The sequence below is a fragment of the Cheilinus undulatus genome, linkage group 5 (assembly GCF_018320785.1).
Source record: "Cheilinus undulatus linkage group 5, ASM1832078v1, whole genome shotgun sequence".
Lineage (NCBI taxonomy): Eukaryota > Metazoa > Chordata > Actinopteri > Labriformes > Labridae > Cheilinus > Cheilinus undulatus.
In genome coordinates, this window is record NC_054869.1 from 35,115,577 (window position 1) to 35,142,398 (window position 26,822).

The 26,822-nt window shown below is 36.9% G+C and overlaps 1 protein-coding gene across 1 annotated transcript; it reads right to left on the reverse strand.

The window, feature by feature from the left end:
• Window positions 1-4,896: 4,896 nt before the first annotated feature.
• ostf1 (osteoclast stimulating factor 1) lies at window positions 4,897-25,386 on the reverse strand. The gene is made up of 10 exons (XM_041788017.1): window positions 25,238-25,386; window positions 15,704-15,750; window positions 11,814-11,864; window positions 11,513-11,576; window positions 11,328-11,381; window positions 11,026-11,133; window positions 10,641-10,690; window positions 9,335-9,413; window positions 8,987-9,085; window positions 4,897-5,676 (listed from the first exon to the last, which is right to left on the reverse strand). Exons 1-10 carry the CDS (start codon window positions 25,269-25,271, stop codon window positions 5,618-5,620), a joined length of 645 nt encoding a protein of 214 aa, XP_041643951.1. The 5' UTR covers window positions 25,272-25,386; the 3' UTR covers window positions 4,897-5,617.
• Window positions 25,387-26,822: the final 1,436 nt, after the last annotated feature.

The window sequence follows — 26,822 nt, forward strand, 5'->3', positions numbered from 1 at the left end:
AAAGTAGGCTACAAGATCTCAAAAAGAAACGCATCCTGCCACGTTCCAAAGAAATTCAAGAACAAATGAGAAACAAGGTGATTAAAATCTATCAGTCTGGAAAAGTTTACAAAGCCATTTTCCAGGCTTTGGGACTCCAGCAAACCACGGTCAGAGCCATTATCCACAAATGGAGAAAACTTGGAACAGTGTTGAACCTTCCTAGGAGTGGTCGGCCAACCAAAATGACTCCAAGAGTGCAATGACGACTCATCCATGAGGCCACAAAAGAACCTAGAACGACATCCAAAGAACTGCAGGCCTCACTGGCCTCAGTTAAGGTCGTAGTTCATGACTCAACCATAAAAAAGACACTAGGCTAAAATGACATCCATGGAAGAGTTCCTAGGCCAAAACCACTGCTGACAAAAAAGAACATTAAGGCTCGTCTCACATTTGCCAAGAAACATCTTGATGGTCCCCAAGACTTTTGGAGAAATATTTTGTGGACTGACAAGACAAAAGTTGAACTTTTTGGAAGGTGTGCGGCCCATTAAATCTGGTGAAAAAATAACATCATGCCAAACGTCAAACATAGTAGTGGTGTGATGGTGCCCTCAAGCTCAGCAGGACAACAACCTGAAACTTACCAGCAAGTCCACCTCTGAATGGCTCATAAAAAAAACAACAACAACACAATATTAAGGTTTTTGAGTGGCCAAGTCAAAATCCAGACTTAAATCCAATTAAGATGCTGTGGTGTGACCTTAAACGGGCAGTTCATGCATGAAAACCCTCCAATATGGTTGGGTTAAAACAATTCTGCAATTAAGAGTGGGTAAAAATTCCTCCACAGCGATGCGAAAGACTCATCACTCATCAGACAGTGAATAACTGATTTCAATTATTGCTGCAGAGGGTGGTACAACCAGTACCTTAAGGGGGCAATTACTTTTTCACATAGGGCCAGATGTGTTTGGAATTTTTTTCTCCTCGATAAATAAAATGCATTTTGTATTTACTTGGGTTGTCTTTGTGAGATATTTAAATTGGTTTGATTTGAAACATTTAAGTGTGATAAATATGCAAAAAAAAAAAAAATCAGGAATCAGAAAGGGGGCAAAAATACTTTTTCACAGCACTATTAAGTGCTAGTCCATGTGTAAACATGAGATGTTTCAATCCATCAGTATTACTGTTTAATCTACTTGACTTTATTTCAATTTTCTGAGGACCAGAAAATTCTCCTCTTTTTACTTATTCCCACCCTTTAATAATTTATATCATATCATATAATTAATTAGCCCAAGAGAATATGAGGTGGTGAAACAAAGGACTTTATAATCAGGCATAGATGGCTGAAATTTAGAGTTTTCTCTGTCTGATCATTTCCTCAAATATGTGTTTTGGTCTGTTTATTTAAAAACAAAAACAGGACTTAATGATAAAATTCCAATTTAAAGAGGGCTGAACTTTAACAAAATTAATAACAATACTGCATTAAACATGTTTGTATACTTAAACCTTTGTCAGTTTATTATCAAACCTTGGTATAATGTGATGTTCCTTTCCTTTGTTTCAAAATCACCTAACTGTTTTTTTGTTTGGATAGCTACACTGAAGGATAATTGTTCTCCTATCTTTTCCATAAAAATAAGCATTTGAACACCTTACTGCTGCATTTTTATAAATCTAAAACAGGTTCAATTTTAGCCACATATCTTTTTTATGAAGGCCTTGCATGGCTTGATTTAATGCTAAAATGTGCCTTGTCTATGGGGCAGCCTATTAATTACGACTATAAATATCCTCTTTACTATTGAGTATTTATAAATGATAAGATGAAAGTGAAACTCATTATAAGACGTGTAAATGGTATTATTCCTGGGGCTTTGGCTTTGTGGGTTTCTTTATGAAGCCTTTTATTCCACATTTTTACATTGGTTTGGTAAAACTTAACATTTCCACATGAGGAAACACATTCGTCTGACGGAAATAAGAAAATTATGATTCCTAAATTCACTGCGTTGACTTTCGAGAGTATCTTTCTTGCCTGATATTATTCAAAGAGGAAGCTTTGTACCATTTAAATATGTGGCCGAAGCTGATTAGCTTAGCATACAGACGTTATGAGCTAGAACGTTGAGACCAACGGGAACATCTGCTAACAAATTTACCGGCAACTCAAAGCTGCCATTGTATCTTTTTTCTTTATTTTTGTTTAATTCTGTTCTAAAATTGATATGACAGGAAAGCCACATCTTTCAGGGCAGTTGTGACCAACTCTTTGTTTTTTTTAACCAGGACTTCGTGGAGTCTCAGCAAAAAACGGTCAGGTGTTGTGTGGGTTATATGCTACTTATGGAGATAAGATACGAAGCAGTGCTGTGCATCAGTGCCCATGCGCAAGATAGAGTTGCTATCACGGGCGCTGGTCATCCCGCCTACAAATCAATGCAAATTTAACCTACTATATTCAGTTGAAGTTTTGTACCAAAACGTCCGAAAATCTGGCTCGTGTTTATACTGCGACTTATTACTGTTCTTTTAGTACCGACTAAACAAATGGCACGCAAACCATTAACAAATTATCAGCTTTGCACGTGCAGGCTATTTTTTCATTCAAGGAAAGTATGGGAATCATAAAACTATTTTTTTTTCTAAATGACTAGTCGTTGCTTTACACAGCGGCCCGGTTTGCTATGTGCTACAGCATTTAAACCATGTATTTCAAGGCACAGTAACTTAAATTTATTGTGTTGCAGAATCTGTAGAGCCTTTTCAATAAATTGATATTGTCATGTTTTAATGGATGTGTGGCAGACAATTGGTTTGAATGCACTAAACCTTATTTGTATATCTGGAGGCCTATCTTTAAATTAGAGATGCTTCCTTTACCCACAAATAATTTTTACACTTTTTCTACTTGTGCCCTGCATTAATATTGAAATGTAGTGTATTTATTTGGAATGTGTTCTTGTGTATTCAGAGCATGTTTCCATTATATTTTTTACTCCTAACTATGAAATCCCCAGCAAGAAACAAATTAACCTGTTATTTTGCTGCTCAGTCTGGTTCAGTGTTACTTAAATCCCCCAGGGCAGCTGCTTTTGAAAATACTGTTTTGAAGAAGCAGTGCACCTCAGACCAAGGTTCAGACTAACTCTGCTTTGACATATTTTACAAAACTATCTTCCCTGCTCATTAAAACAACCTTAAAAATAAGAAATGTTTTATTCAGCACTTCTACTCTTTAAAGATGTCTCTTGCTTCCCAAAGCTGTATGTTCTCTTCAACTGCAGCGATTGGTATCTTGTATTTTCAGTTTTCAAGTTGTTATTGCATTATTAGGTCTGGCATCAACAACTTAAAGCAGAATTTATTATTTCTGATTTACAGCATTTTCCTCTCTGGTTTGGCAGTTATGTAGCATGTAACTTTCATAAGAGACTGGCTGTATTTCTATGTACACCTTTATATTTTTGCTCTTCCTGTCTCCATTGGAATATCATCAACAAGCTGAGTTTGTAATAAAGGATTTCTTGAACTTTTTGAACATATATTTTTAACTTTCTTCCTTTTTTGGTTTCACAGTATGCATGCATGCGCAGATTAAAATGCAGCCAATAATCACATTACTTTTCATGTTAAGTTTTGTCACATTTGTTTACACACTAACACCTCTTAATGAGGAATTTGCCTTTCTGTGAGAAGCTTTCACTCATTAGCTATAATCCTTAACATGGCTTTTGTAATTTCACACAACTGGTCTTACAGTTGCACCTAATCATCACTTTAAAAGACAACTGATATTCAAATTTGTGATTTATTTACTCAGAACAAAAGTCTATTCTGTGTATTTTAAGTTAAAAATCTTTTATTGCAGGTTGAAAACAGAGCAGATAGAAATCTAGAACAAAATCATCTTAAGAAAAACATGTTCACATTGATAACCAAAACACTCTTGCTATACACATAAACTCATCGGCCACTTTATTAGGTACAAGTATTCATCTCTTAATCCGTGTAAATATCTAATCCCATGACAGCAACCAATGCATCTAGGCATGTATACATGTTCAACATGATGTGCTGAAGTTCAAACTGAGCATCAGAACGAGGAAGAAAGGTGATTTCAGTGACTTGGAATGTGCTATGGTAGCTGGTGCCAGACGAGCTGGTGTGAGTATTTCACAAACTGCTGATCGGCTGGGATTTTTGCACACAACCATCTCTAGGGTTTACAAAGAACGGTCCGGAAAAGAGAAAATATCCAGGGAGCAGCAGTTCTCTGGGCCAAAATGCCTTGCTGATGGCAGAGGTCAGAGGAGAATGTTCAGACTGTTTTGAGCTGATAAAAAGGCGGCAATAACTCAAATAACCACTTGTTTCAAACAAGGTCTGAAAGAGAGCATCTCTCAACACAAGACATGACAAACCTTGAAGCAGATGGGCAACAGCAGCAGAGAACCACACCAGGTGCCACTTTGGTCAGCTAGTAACAGGAAACTGAGGCTACAATTCACATGGGCTCACCAAAATAAGACCAGAGAAGATTGGGAAAACATTTGCTGATCTGAAAAGCCTTAATTTTGGCAACATTCAAATGCATGGGTCAGGATTTTGGTGTGTTAAAAGCCACTTAAGCCACCTTTCTTCTTCATTCTGATGCTCAATTTTTAAACTTTAGCAGATCATCTTGACCATGTCTACATGCCTAAATGCATTGGTTTCTGCCTTGTGATTGGTTGATTAGATAATTGCATCGCTGATGTACAGATGTACCTAATAAAGGGGTCTGTGAGTGTATTTAAGGCACTTTTAAAATCTTTATAGTTTATTGGAAAGCAGCATTAAGAACCAGAAATTTGCTCCCAGGGAAGAAACCAAACAAACAAACAAACAGACAAAAAGAGCTTGAAAGAATAATTTTAAGTTCATTTTAAACAGAGGAATACACTTGACTGACGGATCCTTAGGGTAGTGGAAATGTCATAACACCGACCAAGACCGTACAGTAGTAGTACAGTATGTAACAGATGAGATTTGGAATTTTATAAAAGAGTGAGGAGCTGATCAAGGAGATAAAAACAGGAAAATTTCTCAGAGTTCCTCAGCACAACCAATTTAAAGGTTAGAGATTACAGTTTAAATACACGTCCCATTGATCTCCAACAGAAATAACTGCATAGTTTAGACAGAGCGCAAACCTGCAAGTGTTGCCAAATCAAAGGTTTATTACTTTTAAGTGGATCATTTAAACTTAACTAAACACAGACCAGATCAATCTTTTAATCTGCTCCGGCACTTTAATACGCAGTGTAAATGGGCTGAATGTAATCTGTATGTTTGGAATGTGTTTCTTAGAGTTTTGGTCCATTTCCAATCACAGCTCAGTTTGTAGTGCAACCAATGCTTTCCCAACATGGAGGTGATGCACCGAAAAAACACTCTGAAATTCACAAAAATTACACAGAGGACTGAGAACTGAGGTGTTTGTATGAAATATGCTGAACTACAATGGAGTTACAATAAGAAAAGGAGCAACAAAGCCATTTGTATCTGTAAAAAAAAAAAAACAACAAAAAACCCTTCCCCACAAAACCATAGGAAGACTAAATGTTTTAACAGGTTCTGCTCAGTCTGAGTCCTCGTCGTCCAAATACTCCTCAGCATTGCTCTGTGTGCGAGTAATGTCTGAAACACAAGACATGGACACTTAAGAGAAATACTGTAATATGTTACTGCTTATATATTCACATTGTAAACATTTGCACTGTGTTACACCACCTGTGTGTGAGTTCTCTGCTTTAAGAGGTGGGATAACTTAGAGGTGGTCTGCTGTGTGTTCTCTATGATAGATTGTCCTTTAAATGAATGATGACACTCAAACTCTTGTTTTACATGAGCAGAGTTATTTCAATCCATTGACCAACAGCATACCATTAAATTACCTCAGATTGTTGTTGATGAAGTTTTCACCCCCTTGGGGTGCAAAGTCAAAGTCATCATATCCAGTTGAGATAACAGATACAACAACAATGGTCATGAACTTCCTCTGTTAACCCCAGCTTTCTGCTTCAAGTTGTGTGGGCCCCAATAAAAGGGGAAGTTTATTACATCATTTGATACTTCTTCCACTTAAAAATGAACAAGCTGCCTGCTTCTGATTACCTCTGGCCAACTTAATAAAAGTGAGAGCAGGGGTTTGGCTTATAGACATAAAAAAAAATTTGAATGTAAGACTTTTTAAGACCTTTTTAAGACCTGAACTGAGAAACATTGAAACCACATTTTGCACAGCAAACAGTCAAAACTGGAAGGCATGAGACACCAGGCCAGGACTGAATTTTCTTCAATGAGCTGTTTATGAAATGGCAAAAGGTATAGGATGAAACAATTTTTAGATGATAAACCTAATTGGATGATTTCTTGCACATTTAATGCCTCTGTTCTATCAATATATAGGATATTTATCATAATAAATTTTCACAGGTGTGATGAGCTAATTGTAAACAGTTAAATTATTTAAAAAAAGGCAGCATCATGCATTTTGTTAAGGAAGACCTGTTAAAATAAAAGTGGGCTGCAAGGATTTTTAAGTGGGCAACTTGGTAGCCCAGATGTTAGAGAACTTGACTGGTGTTTCACAACAATAGAGTTTTTAGATCACAGTGTGTCAGATAAAATCAGAGGGGGGTCTGGGGTCCTTATTCAGGATATTTAAAGCATCCAACACTTCATTCCTTGAATAATTAAGAATATTTATGCAACAGTTTATGGAGGAAGATGATTAAAACCATATAAGTAGGCTAGAAAACAAAGATTGAACAATGTCATGTCTGACTCAAAGCGCTTGCAAAAGTTTGAGTCCTCTCTGTTAAAAATGAGACTTTATAAGATGTAAATTTAATTGTGGAATTTAAGACTATTTATGACTTTTCGATGACCTGTAGGAACTCCGTTTCTACCTGTGAATCTATTTTTTTCTCAAAATTGTATCAATCCAGCATTTCTTGGTACAGAATAAATCTAAAAGCCATTAATATTAATCCAATAATTTCAATATGTCTAAATATGCAGGACTTTTTTGACAGAAGCCAGACTGCACTGCAACAGACATTGCATTTATTGGTCAAGTAAAGTGAAAATGTCATATCTGCAACAATAGTTTGCTTGGTTTTAACATCGCTCTTTGCTAGTTAAACCTTGTGCCTGTGGTGCAACCAAACAATAATCCAAGTTAATTTAACTTGTGTCAATGAATTATTTAGTGTGGACTTTGCAACATAACCTAAGACAGAACTTGTGAGTAGCTACTGCAACAGGCCACTGAACCTTGAAATGTTGTCTCTGCTGTATAATTGATTTATACTGTAATATGCATTATACTCTTTAAAGGAATGTAGGTAGAAAGACAGTCTAGAGTAGGTTGTATCCACCTAACCAACAAGGAATCTGTACACCGAAACAGATGTCCAGGACAGGTCTGAATGACATTTTTTTGAGACTGGCAATATCAGGATCTTTTTGTTTTTTAATCTTTGGAAATTTAGAGTAGGTGTTTATTTTCTGAACTGTTTTTTTTTTAAGTTTCAATAGTGGAATGATTAAGAAAGTAAGCAGTAGAGTGTAGCGTGTAGTCACCCTGTTGACTGCTTTTCACTCAAAAAAAAAAAAAAAAGTTTCAATAAAGTGAGGTACAATGACAAGATAATCCTATATGGATCCCCCAGTGGGAAAACTAAGCAAGTAGATAAATAAACAAGTATGCAAATATAAAATAAATAAATAAATTAAATTACATAGATTTATTACATTTAGACACAGCAGATTCTCAAGTCACATAAATCAAATGTAACATGAAAGTTACAGTGACCAAGTATGATAAATGAAAGCTTCCAATGTAAAAAGCAATGTAGCATTGTATAGTATGGGGGTATCACTGAATGAGGTATATTACAGTATATGTAATACATACATTAGGCAGTGACTAATGTTGTTTAATTTATATAGTAAGTAGTGTTCTAGGGTTCATGTTTTACCAACAAGGTAGATTCTTTACCCTCTTTCAGAGGAAGGTGACCCCACTTAGGAAAAAATTTTCATTTCATTTTGTAAATGTATGCAACAGGGTGGGAAACTGGCATCTGTCACCAGCCATGCCATGCATTTTTTTAGCAGTATTAGTTGAATTTGATAAACCTACCAGCCAGCGGAGCAGGTAAATAAAAGTCAAGTAACAGTTATTTTGTGACAGTGAACAGCATGGACTGAATCTCGGTTTCTGCTTATTCCCACTGACGTTATGAGCAGAGTCAAGCAGACCTTCACCCTCACTGACCCCATTACTGCAAGAAACTAATAGTTTGTGTTCATTTTGTTACTCCTGTAAAAGAAAATGGTACATCTTTTCTCTTGCTAACCTTGTCCTGTACATCCCTAAGTGGAAGTAAAAACATCCTGCCGTCTTTAACCTATTAAAAATAAATTGTTGTATAGCACTTGTATACACAATGGGTTAAAATGTGCTTTGACTCGTGCAGAAGCAAGCAGATGGGCAAAAATATTGGCTCACAACAATAAATTGGTTATCTTGCCTCTCAGCTGAGGTTACTTGCAGTTAAATCTGTATTTGAGGACCTGACTGCAAATGGAAACTAACCAGCCTCCAAAATAAAACAGTAAACTTTTTTGTGTTTATGAACAGAACAGAGTTCATGCCAGTTTAGTTGAAACATTTAATAAAAAGCCTATAACTTGAATAATATAAGCCTTGATTATTATACTATACCTCATTAAATTATGCCGCTTGTTAAAATAAAGTTGCTGGTTAAAAAAAAAAAAAAAAAAAAAAGAGAAAGTCAGTGGCTGATAGACTTTTGAATCCATCAGCCACTGTGGCAGGTAGGCGAAACAGTTAATTTCCACCCTGGTATGCAAATGTCTCAGTGGTATTGAATGTGTGAGTGCTGCTTGACTGCCCCCTTGTGGCAGTTGTACTTACTGCCTCCCTGCTTCTTTTTTATAAGTGAGGCACACATGGGGTGTGTGGCCATCTCAGCAGCCAGCTTGTTCTCATTATTCCTGATGTCTGTCCTTGGATCTGAAGAAAATAAAACAGAAGAAAACACAAAGTCACCATGCATACTAAACTATGTGCCTATGAGGACAAATATGAAGCTTATGTTAGTAACTATAAACATAAAACGTCAACATTTTAACAGCTGATGGTTTATCTACAACCATAAAATGAAGGTTCTTAAAATCAACATGCTTTCTTTCTCTGTTTCAGTATCAATCATGCCAGGTGTTATGAATAAAAAGAAAGCCATAGACGTGACTAAATACTCACCCTTTTCCAACAACATCTGCACAATTTCAGAATAACCTTTCCAGGAAGCAGCGTGCAATGCCGTATCTCCGAGTTTATTCTAAACAACAAAACGTTATCAGTTCAGCAAATTCTTCAGCAAGCTTTAATTCTGACAGGCGCTGAACTAAGATAATTTTACTAACTGCAGCATTTCAGATGCTGATTGCCAAAACATGTTGATTTTTTTTCCCCAACCAGTAAAAGTGGGACACTGGAACAGAGCTGCTGATAAAACCATCACCAGGTTGGTTTAAATCATAGATAATAATGAATGGTTTGCTTTTGCGATTGTGTGAATGCAGTGTCTTGAATGTTCAGTGGGTGCTGTTGTCCTACTACAGGTAGAGAATAAAAGACAGGGAGATCATTATCTAGGTCTAGCATAACCCAGGAGGGCTAATGATTTTTGACAGCTATGTTGTAAAGTTTATTCTCTCTGAGTATGAAACTTGTTTGTTTTTGCCATGGACTTTTCTACAAATTGCTGTACATTTAAGTGACAGTTTAAAAAACAGCATCTGGTCTGGCTGCAGAAAATTTTAGTGAATGCACCAGGCCTGCCTGAGGAATTGTTCAGGCCCCTGATAAACCCAGAAGATGAGCCCTCCCCAGTTGTGATTTATTGAATATGTCAATGCATGTGTGTTGGATCAGTGGCATGCATGCTAGCATCCTGACTAACAGTAACAGTAACCAGAGCTAAAAAGTGTGTCTAACTACGATTGGGCTATGTTCAAGTTATGTGTATGTGACACTTTTTAACTCCTTTTTATCACTGATTCTGCCTCTTTTGCCACATTTGTTTCCACATCAAACCCATTTTTGCCACTGTAAGCCAATTTTTGCTACTTTAGCTGCCCATTTTTACCCCTTTTGCTGCTTTTAGCCCATTTTTGCCACCATTTAACTGCTTTGTACCATTTTTACTGCCCACTTCCCACTTTTTCCCTTTCTTAACCCATATTTGCTTTGCTGCTTTTAATACTACAAATAAAAAGGTAATCATATTTCAAGAAAATGGGTTTTTATTTTGAAAATGCTATACTGTACTACAGCATAAATAAATGAAAGTTTGTTCCTTTGATAGAAGTGATGATTATTTAGTATAAATGTAAAATATGGTTATCACAGATGAACTTTACAATAGACCAGACTAACAAAGTCGTGATGATATATCTTATTGTTGTTGTCATGCAATAGAAATCAGCTAAAGCTACAAGGAATTCTTGATGTTTTTGCCCTTTTAATATCCTTCCAGGTCTACATAATTAAAAAAAAAAATCACCTGTTGGTTGAGCTCCACATTTGGCTGGCTTAGCAACAGCTCCACCACATCTGATATAGAAACAAAAGACTGAGTTAAGATTTCAAAACACAGATCAAATAACAACCAGTCAGGAACAATGGAGGAAAACAGAAGAACTTGACAAGGTTTTAGACAAACTTCCTCTTTTTGTGTACCTCTCTTCCCATGTAAAACAAACGAGCCTGTGCTTTTTTTCAGTAATGATTCATGTCATAACTCTTAGTCAATACTTTGTCAAACTATGGCAAACACTGGGCCAATTCACCAGTCTTGTGTCTGCTGAAAAATTAGTCAAGCCTGTGGAACTGGATTGCAATGGAAAAGGAGTAAATCTGAATATTTTTTCAGATATGAAAGTTAATACCTTTATGCCCTCCATGACATCCCCAGTAGAGGGCAGTATTTCCTGCCTTATCCAGCCCATTGATTCCCACTTTGTTCTCCACACACTCCCTCAGCCAGCTCAGGTTACCTGTTTTAACACAAATACATGCATCAACACACAAAGCACACAAGACATGATGCAAACAGTGCAACAGCTATTTAGCTAACACATATAAAGGGTCCAAGCTGCTATCCAGTGAGAGATGGTTTGAAAAAACACACATGATGTGAAGAAGACAACAAATTTAAAAAAGTTTAGGATGGTGGAGAAATCTGTCACACCTCGTTTGGCTGCTTCATGCATCGGATTGTCTATAGATTCTGCTTGTTCAGCCACTGAAACGAAAAAAAGACAAAGCCATTAGCACAATTCCCTTGGCTTACTTCTATCAGACAACTTAAAGAAATGCAGCTCAATATTGGTGGTCAGTAAATCTAAACTTGATCTGTTGTTATTGTTCACTCACCATAATTACTTGGAATGAGTCCCGTTTTTCCTTTGCATGTCCCCTTCCACCAGTTAGTGTCACTCTAACAATAAAAGTAATACAGAAATATGAAAAAACATGTACAATTTTTAATCAAACATCAGAAAGCAGTTGAGTTGAGCCAACAAAGATAAACGCAACAGCAGTGGAGTAGAGAATTAACAGTGCAAACTAAAAGAGAAAACATTTTGACTGACAAATAAGGGTAAAGAAAGCAAAACTATGACAAAGAAAGAGGAAAGAGAGCAGATTTAGATTCAATGGGTGGGGTTTTACTTACTGTGTCAGAGATGTACAAATAGTCTCCTTCCTCAAAGTACAGCTCATCTGACTGAAAAATAAAAAATATAACAATATTCTCCGTTTTAATCTCATTAAATTCACTTTCTTGCACTGTATACTCCCCGTTCACTCCCATTCACTGCCTAGAGAGAAGAATGCAAACATTTAACTTTAATGTGGATCAACTTCTCATTCTTCATTCAAGACATAAGACAGGGTATATTAGGGTATATTTTTGTTTTACTGCAGAGCAATTTTAATCTAAACAAATATGTTGACAACAGATTCTTTAATACACTAAATATCCAATTCAGTTTTTTAAACTTTCATCTCTGTGACCATCATAAATCTGAATAAATAACATTTGTTCTGAGAAAATGATAGGATCCAGCATATTTTTGTAGTTTTCGCTAATAAGATTAAATATCAAACTGAGAAATCAGTCATTTCTTTATGCAGAAAGACTTTACTTATCATGATTATCTTTTCTAAAGTTCTATGTGCTCTATTCTTACTATTGCTTCTTGTTTACTGTTACTACTCTTAACCTGTACATATTACAGTGATACTCAACCTTGGTCAACGAAAGAGCCAAATTATTGAAAAAAATTTGCAAGAGCCACAGTGGGGGGGTATGAAATAATAAATATAAATATGTACTCTATGAGTAAGTATCCTCACAATCTTAAAGAATTAAAGACTGATTAGAGACTGATGCAGAGAGCTTGGTTTCACCTCTCATTTTCATATTTTTTCTCTATCTATAGTCTTTTAAGAACATTATTTGTGTTCAACAGCTAGTTTAATCCATCACTTTTTATTCCCATTGTCACCTGTCAGATTTTCATCAATGCTGTCAGGTGATTGCATTGTTCAGTTGACTAAACAAAATAAAACATGAAAATAATCTTTATCTTCTGTTCATTTTCTTCTGCTTCTTTGTTCAAATATCAGCTAATCTAAATGCAATGAAACTAATTAATCTAAAAAGATTAGTTTAATATGGGCGTGAAAGTCAGAGGTGAGATATTTGAGATTAGTAAATATTTTTAAAAATGAGTGGAAATAATACATTTTAATACTAAATCATTGCTGATTTGAATACTAGCACTAGATAACTGGAATCTTGACATTCAGCTTGAATAGATTAATAAAACTAAAAAACTTTTTTCTGTCTCATAGAATTAACCAAAAATAATTATAATAGGTAAAAAAAAGCTTTTTTTGGAAAAACTGTTGAATTAAACATATGTTCCTTCACACGACTGCTTGTTGAGACCTCAACCTACACTAATATCTACCTTAAATTATTTTAGTAAAACAATACTATAAAATCAGATTTGGAGCCTGTTTTGTCCCTTTTTAAAAAAATGTGATATTTTTCTTGCATTTTCTCTCTTTTGTACATTCAATGGAAATATACTGCCAAAAAATGAAGGTTGACAATTCAATTTGACATTTAAGGCCTACTGTAGTGTGGGAAACAAACTGATTGATGCAACTTGCAATGGATAATTTCTAAGGTCAAATGGATCATTTCTAAGGTCAAAATGTCCCTTTTCTGAGGTCTTATTTTTCCAAGTAAGACTTAAAAGAGCCATGAGTTGTTTTTGAGTATCACTAATTTAACACCAATACAAGGAAGAATCGATAAGCCCTCATCAAAGTACATTTTTATGTCCTTCATTTAAGTTGATTTCATTTGTTAATAATGGTATCAGTTTTTCTATGCGTAGGCAATCGTTTGTATTTATAATGGGTTTCACACTGCAATTATGGGGTGGAAATTGCATGCTAGCTCACAGTATGAAATGGTACAATATGATATGATGCAATATGATAGGAAAGGACACAAAACTCTATCATACCATTCTGTACAACACAATACGATATGATTTGTGGCCGTTGATAACAATAATGAAAGGATAAAATGCAGGAATAATGTATTAATTAATGTTTTATTTGGCCATTTAAACACTATTCACTTTACCCTTATTTAGGTATGAATTCTTGAATCTGTGGCTGTGTCCAAAATCACTCTATAGTGAGTACTTGGGATGCATGATGTTAGATTTTGCCTATATCCAATTTGCCAAAATTTACTAAATAATTTAAGTCAATATCGATCTTTATATTAAAATGTAGTTCAGAAACTAACATAGCTACAAAGCTAATGTAGCTAAAGATAAGCTCACAAAGCAGCAATGTAAACTGCGCATCTACGTAGCTAAGTAAGCTTTAGTAATTTTTGCTAAAGCTCACGTTGCCAAAGCAAACTAAGCTACATTGGCTCATGTAGTAATGTTTACATAGCTAGCATAGCTATGTTAGCTTTAGCTTAAGCAAGCCACCGTTTGTATATCTATTTATAAAACAGATCTATACATATTTTAATCCCAGACTAGTCTTCTGACCTTGTTCTCTATTTCATTTATGAAAATGTTTTCATAGCCAAAATATTGATTGTAAATATCTGCAGATACTGATATACAGATTATATCGTGCGTCTGAGTGTGTTCTGAGTGCCCGTTGTTATAAGTAATGAACAACTGATGGTCACTAGCCAAGCAGTAATTCCCATCATGCATCGCAGTTCAAAGCTTCAACAAGCAGAGAGTGAAGTTTGACTGCTCTAACATGACAAACAGACAAAAGGAGCATGTCAAGCATGAATATAGAGCACAGAAACACAGAGCAGTTTATATTCTGAGGCTTTTTAAATCAAAATACATAATCTGTAATACAGTGCTAGGGATTTACAATGAAGTAAAATTTTCCCTAATGATGATTACAGACATGAAGCAATCACAAACAATTGATACCACATAAGAACATCCATGACTATTTTGCTAAAAGTCACAACTTTTTTTAAAGTATCCTTTAAAAATTTTTTTTTTTTTTTGGGGGGGGGGGGGAATCTTGTCTAGTTTAGTAACACTTTCAGTGAAATTCTATCATTATTTTTGATCCCCAGCAGTCATCATGGATATCATGATGACATGATGAGTCATGAACTACGACCTTAGCTTAGGCCAGTTTGGCCTACAGGTCTTTAGATGTCGTTCTGGGTTCTTTGGTGACCTCCTGGATGAGTCATCATTGCACTCTTGGAGTCATTTTGGTTGACCTATCACTCCTGGGAAGGTTCACCACTGTTCCCAGTTTTCTCCACTTGTGGATAATGGCTCTGACCGTGGTTCGCTGGAGTCCCAAAGCCTTGGAAATGGTTCTGTATTCTTTTCCAGACTGATAGATTTCAATCACTTTGTTTCTCAATTGTTCTTGAATTTCTTTGGATCGTGGCAGGATGCGTTTCTTTTTGAGATCTTGTAGCCTACTTCACTTTGTCTGACAGCTTCTATTTAAGTGATTTCTTGATTCAACAAATCTGGTGGTAATCAGGCCTGGGTGTGGCCAGTGAAATTGAACTCAGCTTTCCAAGAAATGTGGTTAATCACAGTTAACTCATGATTTAACAAGGGGGTTCAATTACTTTTTCACATAGGGCCAGATTGCTTTGGACCCCCCCCCCCCCCCTTAAATTTTTTTTAAATTTAGATTTTTTAAATCTTTCAGACACTGCGTTTTGTATTTACTTGGGTTGTCTTTGTGAAATATAAGCATTGGTTTGATGATCTGAAACATTTAAGTTTGATAAATATGCAAAAAAAAAAGGAATCAGAAAGGGGGCAAATACTTTTCATGGCACTGTACATGTATTGGCCAAAAAAGGTTAGTATGACCACAAATATCACATTTTCATATTTAACAAAACTTATTAAGCAGAGTCTATATGTAAAGCTTTTACATTCCTTTCCTTATTCTAATAAAAAACAAAACAAAACAAAAAAAAACACACATCAGTCTTTGCAAACAAAAAGTTTGTACCGTTCTTGGTTCAAAGGTGAAAAGGGCTCTGAACACTTTGACTTGGCCTAGAGAGGAGAAAACAAAACAGACAGCATGTTAACTCGAAATATTCAAAAAACAAACCTCATCAGTGTTTGAAAAAGAATTGTGAACAGAAAATACTTCATGAGACAGCGAATTGAAACCACAAGTGCTGCTACTTCACAGCTGTGTAAAATAACCTGCTTATTTTTTACTACAAACAGCCTGAACCTGAGTGCACAGTGTAGCTTACAAAGGCCCACTGACTCTCATACAGAAACAATAAATGAGAAAACTTTCACTCAAAGTGTAGCTCTGATTGCCCAGTGCAATCTACACTCAAACTGACATCTAACGCTCTTGCACCTCTGCTGCAAAGTAATCACCCTGAATATATTCACTTCACACGAACCCTAGCTTCTCTACCTAATTGAAAAGCATTTCTCGCACTTTTTGTAGCTTTAAAATAAGGAATAACCATAGCAAAAATCAAAGGATGTTGATGCTTGTTTTGATACCATGACAACAAAATAAAAGTATGCAAATTGTGTAATTTACCAAATATTGCAAGCAGACACTGTGCCCTTGATTTGGTAAATGTAGACAATGCTCTCTCTTTCTCTTTTGCTAGCAGCAGCTTTTATGAAATATATGATTCAAGATGGACAGTTTTCTACGTTTTTGGATACTATCAGTCATTAAAATAATGACAATTGCACCATTATCTTTAAAACATGATATTGTTGAAGTTGAAAGTGGCTTTGACATCCTTAGTTCCTTCCTTCTCCTCAGGAGCGTCATCGTTTACTAGAACAACTCTGCTTCAGCCTACAACAATACACTTTTTTTATGCACAGCACAGGGGCTAAATCGTGTCGCCTCTCCTTGTGTGTGCAGGCCTGATCTGGCTGCCCTCGGGTCCTGACATGGCTCACTGTGGGGCCTGGCGTTAGCTCTGCTGCTGCTGGAATGCTACCAGAGTGGTTGTGGCCTTAGCTGACAGCTGAACTAGTTCACTGAGACCTACAAAGAAGCTTAAAGGAACAGTTACATACTTCACACTTCCTAGTCTTAAAGATGTTTCTAGAAGCTACAGAGGCAATGCCTTAAATCACAGCGTTTACATAACGTAGGGCATGGCACAGACTGCAGTGCTGTTTACAGTGAACTATCAGATTTGTTTAGCAGCACTTCTGCAATGGTTATTCTTCTGCTTTGCATCACAACTCTAAGTAAACATCTCTGAGCTGTGTTTAGTCAGCTTCACATCCAAAGACTTGTCCTGTGGTACACAACTCTTTTAGGATCAATAAAACACTAATAAACAAACACAAGCATGCAGTTTGATTTAGCTTACACAACTGTAATACTGGAGTAACTTTATTGGTTTGTTTAGTTGTCTAATCTGATATAAATGTGTGAGTGATTTAGGGATATTTATAGTGTGATGTGATTGGTCCTTATGCTATCTAGGGTCCATGATTAGGAATTTTTGCAGATATCCTACATGCTTTACAAAACATTTTTGGCAATACCGATGTATACGTAAATGTAGTTAAGACTTAAAACTTCAGCCCTGAAAGTGCACTTTAAAGTTTGAGGATGAAAAAGGTAAAATAACTGGTCCTGAGAGCACACTTAAAAGTTTAAGGAACAAACATGCAGTTAATTACACTCCTCTTATTTGTGCCAGCTTTAGCTTAATAGCCCTTATGAAAACCTAAGTGGGTTGCAAAATCTAAGCTATCATAAGTTATATTTTGTAGAGATGTATGCATTATCGGTCTGGTATCGATATCAGCAGACATTAGCTAAAAAAGGCAAATGTCGGTATTATCAGATATCAAAACTTCTGCCAGTATTTACATCCGATATTTTGCCTGTGTATTTCAGCATATATTGATTGCAAATTTTGCCCATATAAATGAATAAATTAGTGGAGTTTAGGCTGAACCAACAGATCTATGTCAGTTCTGGTCTTTTTCTTCATTTACTCTCATTCTTTAAACTTTAAAGTGTTTTAAGGACTAAAGTTAGTTTCTTTTGTCATCCTCAAACCTTAAAGTGTGTCCAAAAGGACTGAAATTTCTTGTCCGAAAAGAATTATTTAAATATCAATATCAATATTGGTATCAGCTAAAATGAATCTGTAAATATCGGCATAGCCGATATCGAAAAAATACAATATTGTGCATCCCTAATATTTTGCCATGTAAGATGAAGGCATTTTAACTCTGCAGAAATTGTATAGTGTTCCTTGGACTGTTTTTTTGATGGACAGTTGGCGATACAACTTTTGAATTCATTCTTGGGGACTCAACTTGTTTTACTCATGTAATCGCCTCTTCACAAGATTAATGAGCAAAGCAAACCCAAAGTTTCCAGGGAGCACCTGTATGTGTCACTAAAAAGCCCCAGCAGACCTTCTACTCTTTTTCTCATCAACATAAAAATCCACTCGATTTCTTGAAGTTAAAAGATAGGATGAAAACTTAATCATTAAATTTATCAATAAAAGTAACTCCATTGATAATCAGATACTTAAAAAACAATGCTGCATGTTAATATTTATTGCTTCTTGTTTAAGACAAGTTATTACTAAACTCTCAAACCATATGTGAAATTATCTAAAAGGTTTTAAATTATTTTAAACGAGGGTCTGCTTAATGTTCATAGAGTGGGCTATAAAGTAAATAAGCTGATCATCTCGTCATCAGTACCTGATGTTGCTCAGACTAACACTGGGAAGTGAAGGATTTCTCATAGCTAAGTTGTCCCTCCTCTCTTCTCGTGTCTCTTCCTCACATCTCTCTTTTAGTTCCTCACTGGGGGGAGCTAAGACATGAGGGAACGACACAAACAGAGTAAGGAGGCACACCAAAATTGCAATTGAGAAGTATCTCCTGTGTCAGTTCCACCCAGGACTCAGTATTGATTGGTTGGTAGCTGTGTGACATCATGCCAGTCAGATAGTGTAGTGGGCGGGACATTAGGTGAGAAAGTAGAGTGAAAAAACAAACAAACAAACAAACAAAAACACAGGAGAAGAAACACCGTACAGTGGAGCCAAAGGAGCACATCACTGAATTAACCAACTTTGGCAGATGATCTGGAAAATAAAATACAGATATTCAGCTAAATGCCAAATATTGGTATCAATTATTGTCCAGGCTAATAACTGGTCTGCGCCTAATTTAAAACTTTAAAAACAATGATAAATGTGATTAAAATAGCTATTAGGACTGTCAGCATTGATCACAATGCACTATAATTAGTGCATTATATTTTTTCATAAATAGTGAATAATGGCATGCTTTCTAGCCTCTCTCAGCACACTTTTGTTTGGCCACTGCAGTGTCTCCCTGCAGGCACGGTGATGTAAAATAAGTCCACCACTGAAAGACTCACAGACAGCTCAGTAGACACATCAAAGTCATCTGCACCTAGTATTATAATCAAGCATTTCACGTTTTACTGTTCCCTTACTTCCTTTTACTGTGGTAAAGTTTATGCCATAATCTTAATCCAACTGAAGTTCCTTATTTTCTTTCAGAATAAAAGCAGGTCTATATCCAAACAGGAAGTCGGTTAGCCTTAGTTAAATATGGTGTGAGACTAAAAAATGAATCAAAAATGGTTTCAAATGCAAAACTGAGGAACTTCAAAATACAACAAACGGGGGAGAATAATTGTGTTTAACTTCAGAAGAGATGTACTGTGGTTAAAAAATTTTATCATTTGATGCCCTTAATATTGTCTTAATTACAAGTGCCTAATAAATATAAGGCACTGGTAACAGTAGAAAAAAGTATGGTGCACAATTCTGTTCAAACTTCCCTGGCTTCATAGTAATACGTGCCTCGTGTGAACTGATGAAAGGCGGTAGGTATAAAATAAGAGAATATAAGGGACTTGGAGTATCCTTTAACTATCTTGGACTGGAATAAATGCACAGAATTTTTTAAATAAAAATGTTGATTATATTTCGAAGATGACTGTCTTTTTAATTTAGGACAAAATGAGGATTTGTTTCAAGTGAATGTAATATGCTTCTGTAAAAAATAAATGTATTTAATATACTGGTATTTGAATTATGTCTTTTTTCAGTGAAAAAAGCTTCATTTAAGTAAAAGTGTTGATGAAATATTGATACGGTTCCTCTAAAAATCAACCCAAAATGAAAGTTAATATTTTCTTACTTGGCTTGTTGAATGTTTTACTGCATGTGGATGCATTGGGCTTGTGAAGGGCCCTCTGTATTTGCTGATCCTTTTTTTTTTTTTTTCTCTTTACCTCAACATTCGGCGGCCTGTAACACCCTTGTGCCGTTACTCAGGGTTTCTATTTAACTAACAGAGTGTCTCAGTGTGTCAGAATGAGAGGGGCTGCTGGGCTGCTGCACAAGCCCTGCTCTGTTCACCACAGCAAGCGTGACTTGTCTGCAAGCCTCATCATGTCGTTTACAAAACACAAAAGATCTGTGAGGACTAGTCCATGTCCTCTGTGCGTTTAAAAGCCTCAGGGACACCGAAGGATCTTTAAATATTAAATATTAAATAAATCAATAAGGCAAATTTATCCTCTGTGTGATAACACAGTTTTGTAGGTTTCATTTGCTTGTGGTTTTTCAATGATTTCCAGCTGTGTTATTTTATTGCAAAACAACTCCTGCAGCTCTGCGTGTCTGATCTTGGAGGCTGCTTCATTCCCCATTCCTGCTGGAAGCCCAACCCAAAGACCTCAACATGTAGGCCTCCCAAAAATATGACAAGAGAGAGGCTATAATCCAGACAGTGAGATGTTTTAAACCAAAAGAATGTGCACCACTCTCTAGAGTATCACTTCAGACTTAAGCATTCCTCTTGTAAAGGGAAAAAGTACTTAGCAACAAAGCCCTGTCCTGTGAAACAGGACTACACTGCACCATGCACTTACTGTGATTAATGCCAAAGATACTCAGAAAATAAATGCTGAAAGTTTTTACTTTAATCTCTTAAGTGTAACTCAATTTTAAAACATCTTTAAGTGGAGCATCTGCACACAAACAGCATTAAAAGCAGTAAAGAAAACCTCAAGACTATATCAGAAAGACTGAAAGCATGCAGCATAGAGGGCTGAGTGCCTGCAACTGTAGCAAAAGCATACAAGCTGCTTTGAATCCAGTCAACTTTTAGTAAATCTGCAATATTCAGTTAACTAAATTCTGTTACAACTTCTTGTTGTGCCCTCTTCAGGTGTATCAGATGAATATATAGAGCTAAATTTGAAGATGACCTTGCTGAATGAGACCAACAAAGCCAGCCAGCCATCTGTCGAGAAAGACGATCTCATATCAAGGAGAGATGCCATGGAGCTGACTCATGAATAAACATGAAGAGTATGAATGAAACTGATGCATCTGCTGCTCTATTTCTGTGCTCCTCTGTTTACAGGGACACAGCTTGCTGGCCAAACATCACATACACATATCTTGAAAAAAGCAACATAAGGATCCATCAGTGGAGGAGATCGGGGTTAATACTGGTGTGTAAAATAAAATTCAGCCAACTGCCAATTGCAATACCTGTGTTTTCTAAGTGTTGTCATGACTCCTGTTGGTGTGAGACTTCCACACAGCCAGCATTATCAGCCAATAATGATGTTAAACCAATTCATCAGTGCATCCATAAATAGGGGTGCACCGATCGATCGGCCAAAATCGGTACTGCCGATTTCCTTAATTTTAGGAGATCAGCGATTGGCTGATCCTTGTAAATAAGATCGGTGGATAAGATCGGTTTCATATGCCTCTACCTACTAAAATGGGAAAAATGAAAGACTAAAAGAACAGAAATAATTTAGCAGTTTGGACAGCAATGCTTTAAACGTTTCATTTATAATTTGAAAGAACTACCTCATGTGCAGTTAAAACAACAAGTTTGCATTGTTTCATTGGTATTGTTCAATGTTATTCAATAAAATAAGATTGGAACAAAAAAAAAATCGGTACCGGCCAAAATCGGAATTGGCAGGTCAGGCTTTTTAAAGATCAGTGATCGGCCAGAAAATTGCAATCGGTGCACCCCTATCCATAAAGCTATTCTTTTATTACTCTGATGAAGATATTCCCTGAATCAATACATTAATGCTACTTGCAAGTTTCTTACAGCCCCCTAACCTCTGTTGCCTGATTTCTTTTCCCTTGTTTGACATTGTGATTTCCATTATTAATTTTCTTGTGGAGCCAGACCCAAACAGGCTTTGAAAGTGGTGAGTGATGTCTTGAAATAAATTCTAACACACAGGGGTCAGAAATGTAGGGAGGCTAAAACTGTGGCGATGTGATATCTTTAATAAATGTAGCTTGGGCCAGCTGCTCCACTTTAGTTGCCTTTTTAGCAGTTATACAGTTCATGGATTCATATGACAGTAGTTCTCATAGGTGTTCTGTAGTACGGGTCATCCAAGTCGACCCACATGATGTCTTGAAGCCCCTTGTCATCAACGATGTCAGTGGTCTGCAGTCTCTGGCGACCCATTAGTGATCGCATTAGTTAGATTAGATGTTGTCGTTTTGGGGATAAATCCAGGTCTACTGGACTGCGCAGGTGTAGCTTGACATTATGGCTTGATCCTGTGTTGTTGTTAGCGTCTTTGCTACCATTAGCAAAGATGCGTTTTGCCCGGAGCTGGTACTTCAGACTTGTTGTGCTCCGATGTAAAGACAGTTCATCACTGCAGTATGCACACACAACTTTTGTTTCATCCAGACTTCCATTAAGCAGCTTTTTAAATCGAAATTTGCCGTAAAGCAGACCTGGGTCTGTCTCCTCACTCATCACTGCTGGCTGTGTTTGACCCACCGTTAACCTTTTCACCCCAGGGATGTAAACATCCGCGCAGGAGGACTGCGGGCGGTCAAAATCAGTCATGTGATTAAATTGCATTATTATTTTTTGAGGCCCAGGAAAGTGCACCAGGTGCCCGTAAAAGCCAGCTGCTGGCTTTTACAGATGACCCTTTTATCCCCACTTTCTTGAGCACATCAGCATTAGATACACGATCTTGGCAACAATACCCTAAGTAGCGCCAAAGAGAAGTTGTCTCAAAGGAGTCCAGTTGGCACCTCTGGCCAATCTCACATGTATAGTAAGATGGGAAGGACCAAGTACCAAAAGACTCTGACTTCCATCCCCAAAGCTCAGATACTGGGACCGCCACACTGTCTTGCTCTGAAAACCCATCACCCCATGTGAAGTCCAAGTCTGCAGTTGATCTAAGCCTCTCAGTCAGCAGATTGATGGATTATGCTGCCAAGGTAGGTGAACTGCTCCATAACTTCCATGCTCTCACCATTCGCAGACACAGATTCAATGGCAGCATCCAAGGCATCCCCAGATGCTTGGATCTTTATTTTGGCCCAGGAGACGTGCATGCCCAAGGCTTCAGTCTCCTTACTCAGCAAGTTAAGAGCCCCCACAAGGACATCTAAAGTCTCCGCAAGGATCCCAGCATCATCAGCAAAGTCCAGATCAGTGATCTGGACATCACCACATGACACTCCACAGTTTGCTGCCCCTGTTACCTACTCCATTATCCAGTCCATACAGGTACTGGAGAGTGTAGGGACTAAGACACCCCCCCCGCCCCACCCCAGAAACAGAGGTGGTGCTTTTTGATTTTTATTGGAGAGGAGTAATTGAGTTTGGGAAAAATTAAAGCAGGGATTATTTTTCCAAGGTTTGATTGGGTGAATACTGGTTTTATATATGAAATGGTTTGAATGTGACTGGATCTGAAAAAGCACTAAGGCAGGACTCAGTGATGGTGATGGATTTAGGAAAGATAATTCTGATTTTGATTTACTGAGATGAAGAAAATTTTGTACCATCAAACAGCAGTTATCAGTGAGACAGTCCAATACAGCAGCTATGGACCTCTAAGGCCCTCAGGTCTAAGGGAAAGGTATATGAGTGTGTCTCCTGCAAAAGGAGACTATAGAGCTGAATTATTCAACTAAGAGGAGGCATGTAGATAAAGAATAAAATAATACCTAAAACTGAACCTTTGGTACCGCACAGGTAATGAAAGTAGTAAAGGCGGAATGATTCTCTATGCTGGCTGCAATGGTTTTCTATTAAGGATATAAAAATAAGAATAAAGCCAACCACATACTTAAATATATTCTTCTTCCCCTTGTAATTTTGTTTAATTTGCAAAGCACTTTGAAACTGGGTGTTTTAAAAGTGATACTTACCAAGTTTACTTGCTTATCTACCTTCCAGCTAAGCTATTTAATATGACCTATGATAAATCACCCTTACATTAAGCTGCTATGTTGTTCAATATTCAGTACTTTAACCATCTTCACTAAAACCTCAATATTTGATCCTTTGGAGTGTGCTGGGGGCCTAGTGGTTTGGCTGCACCCCATGCACAGAGGCTAGGCTACAGATTAGATTGCACTGGAAAGTCCCCAAGAAGAAATTTTGTTTGCAACAGAAATCCATGAAGGCTATCCTCACAAATACATAAATGTAAGACAGGACTCCCATGACCTTATGCACTTGCCAGTTCTCTCAAAATAAAAGCATAAAGTCTGAAAATATATATCTTAAAACAACAAGAATATTTATTCCTTCATGAATATTAAGATTTTGGGATTTGGATAGGCAAATGGTTAAATGCAGAACACTTAAAAACTTTGCACTTATTCTTAGTCATGCAAATAAATGGACGGTTTTCAGAACACATTCCTGCATTTAAAAGTCTGTAGGCTCAGAAGTCATAAACCTAGTTTTGGATCTGAGTGTGTGTGTATTTTCTTACTCTGATGAAAAAATAAACTGGAAACTTAATTTAGGGTTGTGACAGATAAATGTCCACACAGTGTAGCTGTATTTTTTTCTACATTTTAAAACTGGCACCTGTTGCATTGATACATTTTTCATAGAATAACAATTTCATTTTCTAAGTATCATTTGATAACAGTTTTACCGCAAAAACGACATACCCTATGACTTCACCTTGCTGTTTTTTTTTTTTTTTTTTTTTTTTTGTAAAAGTCACATTTCCTCACTGGAATAGAGTTACCAGAACAGAACGACGGACTGAGCTTGCAGAAACTCAGACTGATGTCACTGACCATAAATGCTCGTCATCACCTCTTAACCTACGACCTACAACCGCTGGATAACAGACAGCAGTCTGCGTGCATGGGTGATGGAAATAGGGAAGTCAGAGGCCTGCTGCTGAGAGCTGGATCCTCCTGTCAATCAGCCCTGAGGCACTTTACCCAACTCTATAGTAGTCCTGCAATACTCAATGACAGTGTGTCAAGTTATTACTCAGATCTTACAGCCTCTCTTTTCACCTGGTTGTGGCTGTTTTTACAGACAGACGACAGAAAAAAACAGATTTCATTAACTTAGCAGTGCTCACCGCCCTCCTACTAACGTTAAGCGCCCAACGCCAACAAGGTGTGCTGCCCCGCAGGAGACGTAGCTGTTTTTACTTTATCTAAACCACACATTACAATAAACAGAGTCTTACCTGGCTTGGCCGGCTTGGGAGGAGGTTTCGACATATTCGAGGCACGAAAGTGGTACAAAATTAAACGCGCTGGTTGTTATTTCAGTCAGAAAACGTCGCAAGACTGTGAAGCACTTTACTATTTCGGACAATGAGGAAGTGCGGCAGAACTACAGGCTACGCGGAAAAGTTCCAATGCGCATGCGCGAAGTAAGAACTCTGCAGTGTTACATTTCATCATAGATAGATAGATAGATAGATAGATAGATAGATAGATAGATAGATAGATAGATAGGTAAACACTGGGTAAACATTCACACAGTTGGTGGTGTTTTTGTCCAAATTATTGTGTGCAAAAACTTTACTTTGATCAAAAATCATTTTTTAAAAAGTTGGGACATTGTATAAAATGTGAACAAAAATAGAATACAGTTCCCTCCAAAACCTTTTCAACCTATATTCAAATAAATGCATCACAGAGACAAGATATCTAATGTTCAAACTGAAGAACTTTATTGTTTTATATTTTCAACATACACACTTTGACTAAAAAGTTGGGACAGTGCACGAAAAGACTGGCAAAGTCATTGATGCTCAAAAATACCTGGAACATTCCACAGGTAAAACAGTTTATTAGAAATAGATAATACCATGATTGGGTATAAAAGGAGCCCTCCTGAAGGGCTCAGTCTTTCACAGTCAGTGAAGGTGTGGGGTTCTCCACTTTGTGAAAGACCAAGCAAGCAAATATTCCAGTAGTTTCTGAAAAACATTCCTCAACTTGGAATGACAGGGAATTTAGAGATTTCACTATTGTAGGTCCATAGAATCATTAAAAGATTCAGAGAATCTGGAGAAATCTCTGCATTTAAGGAGTAAGGCTGAAAACGAACATTGAGTGCCCTTGACCTTTGATCTGTTGGGCAACACTGCATTAAAAACTAACATCATTTTGTGATGAATATTTCAATGATTGATTGGTGTTTATTTCCTGTGTTGTGTCAATTTAATGCTTGCATTTAGCACATCTAATAGCTGATTCATAAGAGAGATTTATTATTGAGCAGAAGACTTGACCTACTAGACAAAGTCTGATCTGTTTCATGGTCAAAAATAAGAGAAAATGTTGGCATTGCTGGCATGTTCCACCAAAAGAAGTAATGAAAAAAACAATAACATGGTATCCACCATCAGCTAAATTGTTATTTTAAAACAATGGCACCAGCATTAGACTTAGTTTTACAATCAGTGCATCTCTAACTAGAACACTCAGAAAGCACAAACCTCCATAATTAGCCATATCTCCCAGTAGTGAAGAACTCTTTAAAAAATTCCTGGATCTGGCCTCATGGACTCCCCACCACAGAATTTGCCGATTACTCTCTCCCCAGTGGGGTGAACACACACTGAGGTAAAGCTTTGGCTTCAGTATAGGTGGATGGCAATGGTGGAAGCATTGCCTGCTGGTGCCAACAGATGCACTGACAGTCTCACCCATGGTCTCACTGGACGACTGGAAGTCATGGCAGAGGGTGAATATTCCTCTGTTTCTCCCAGCATTGTGAATATTCTCGCTACAATTTGCTGTCTGTCTCTCTGTTATGCT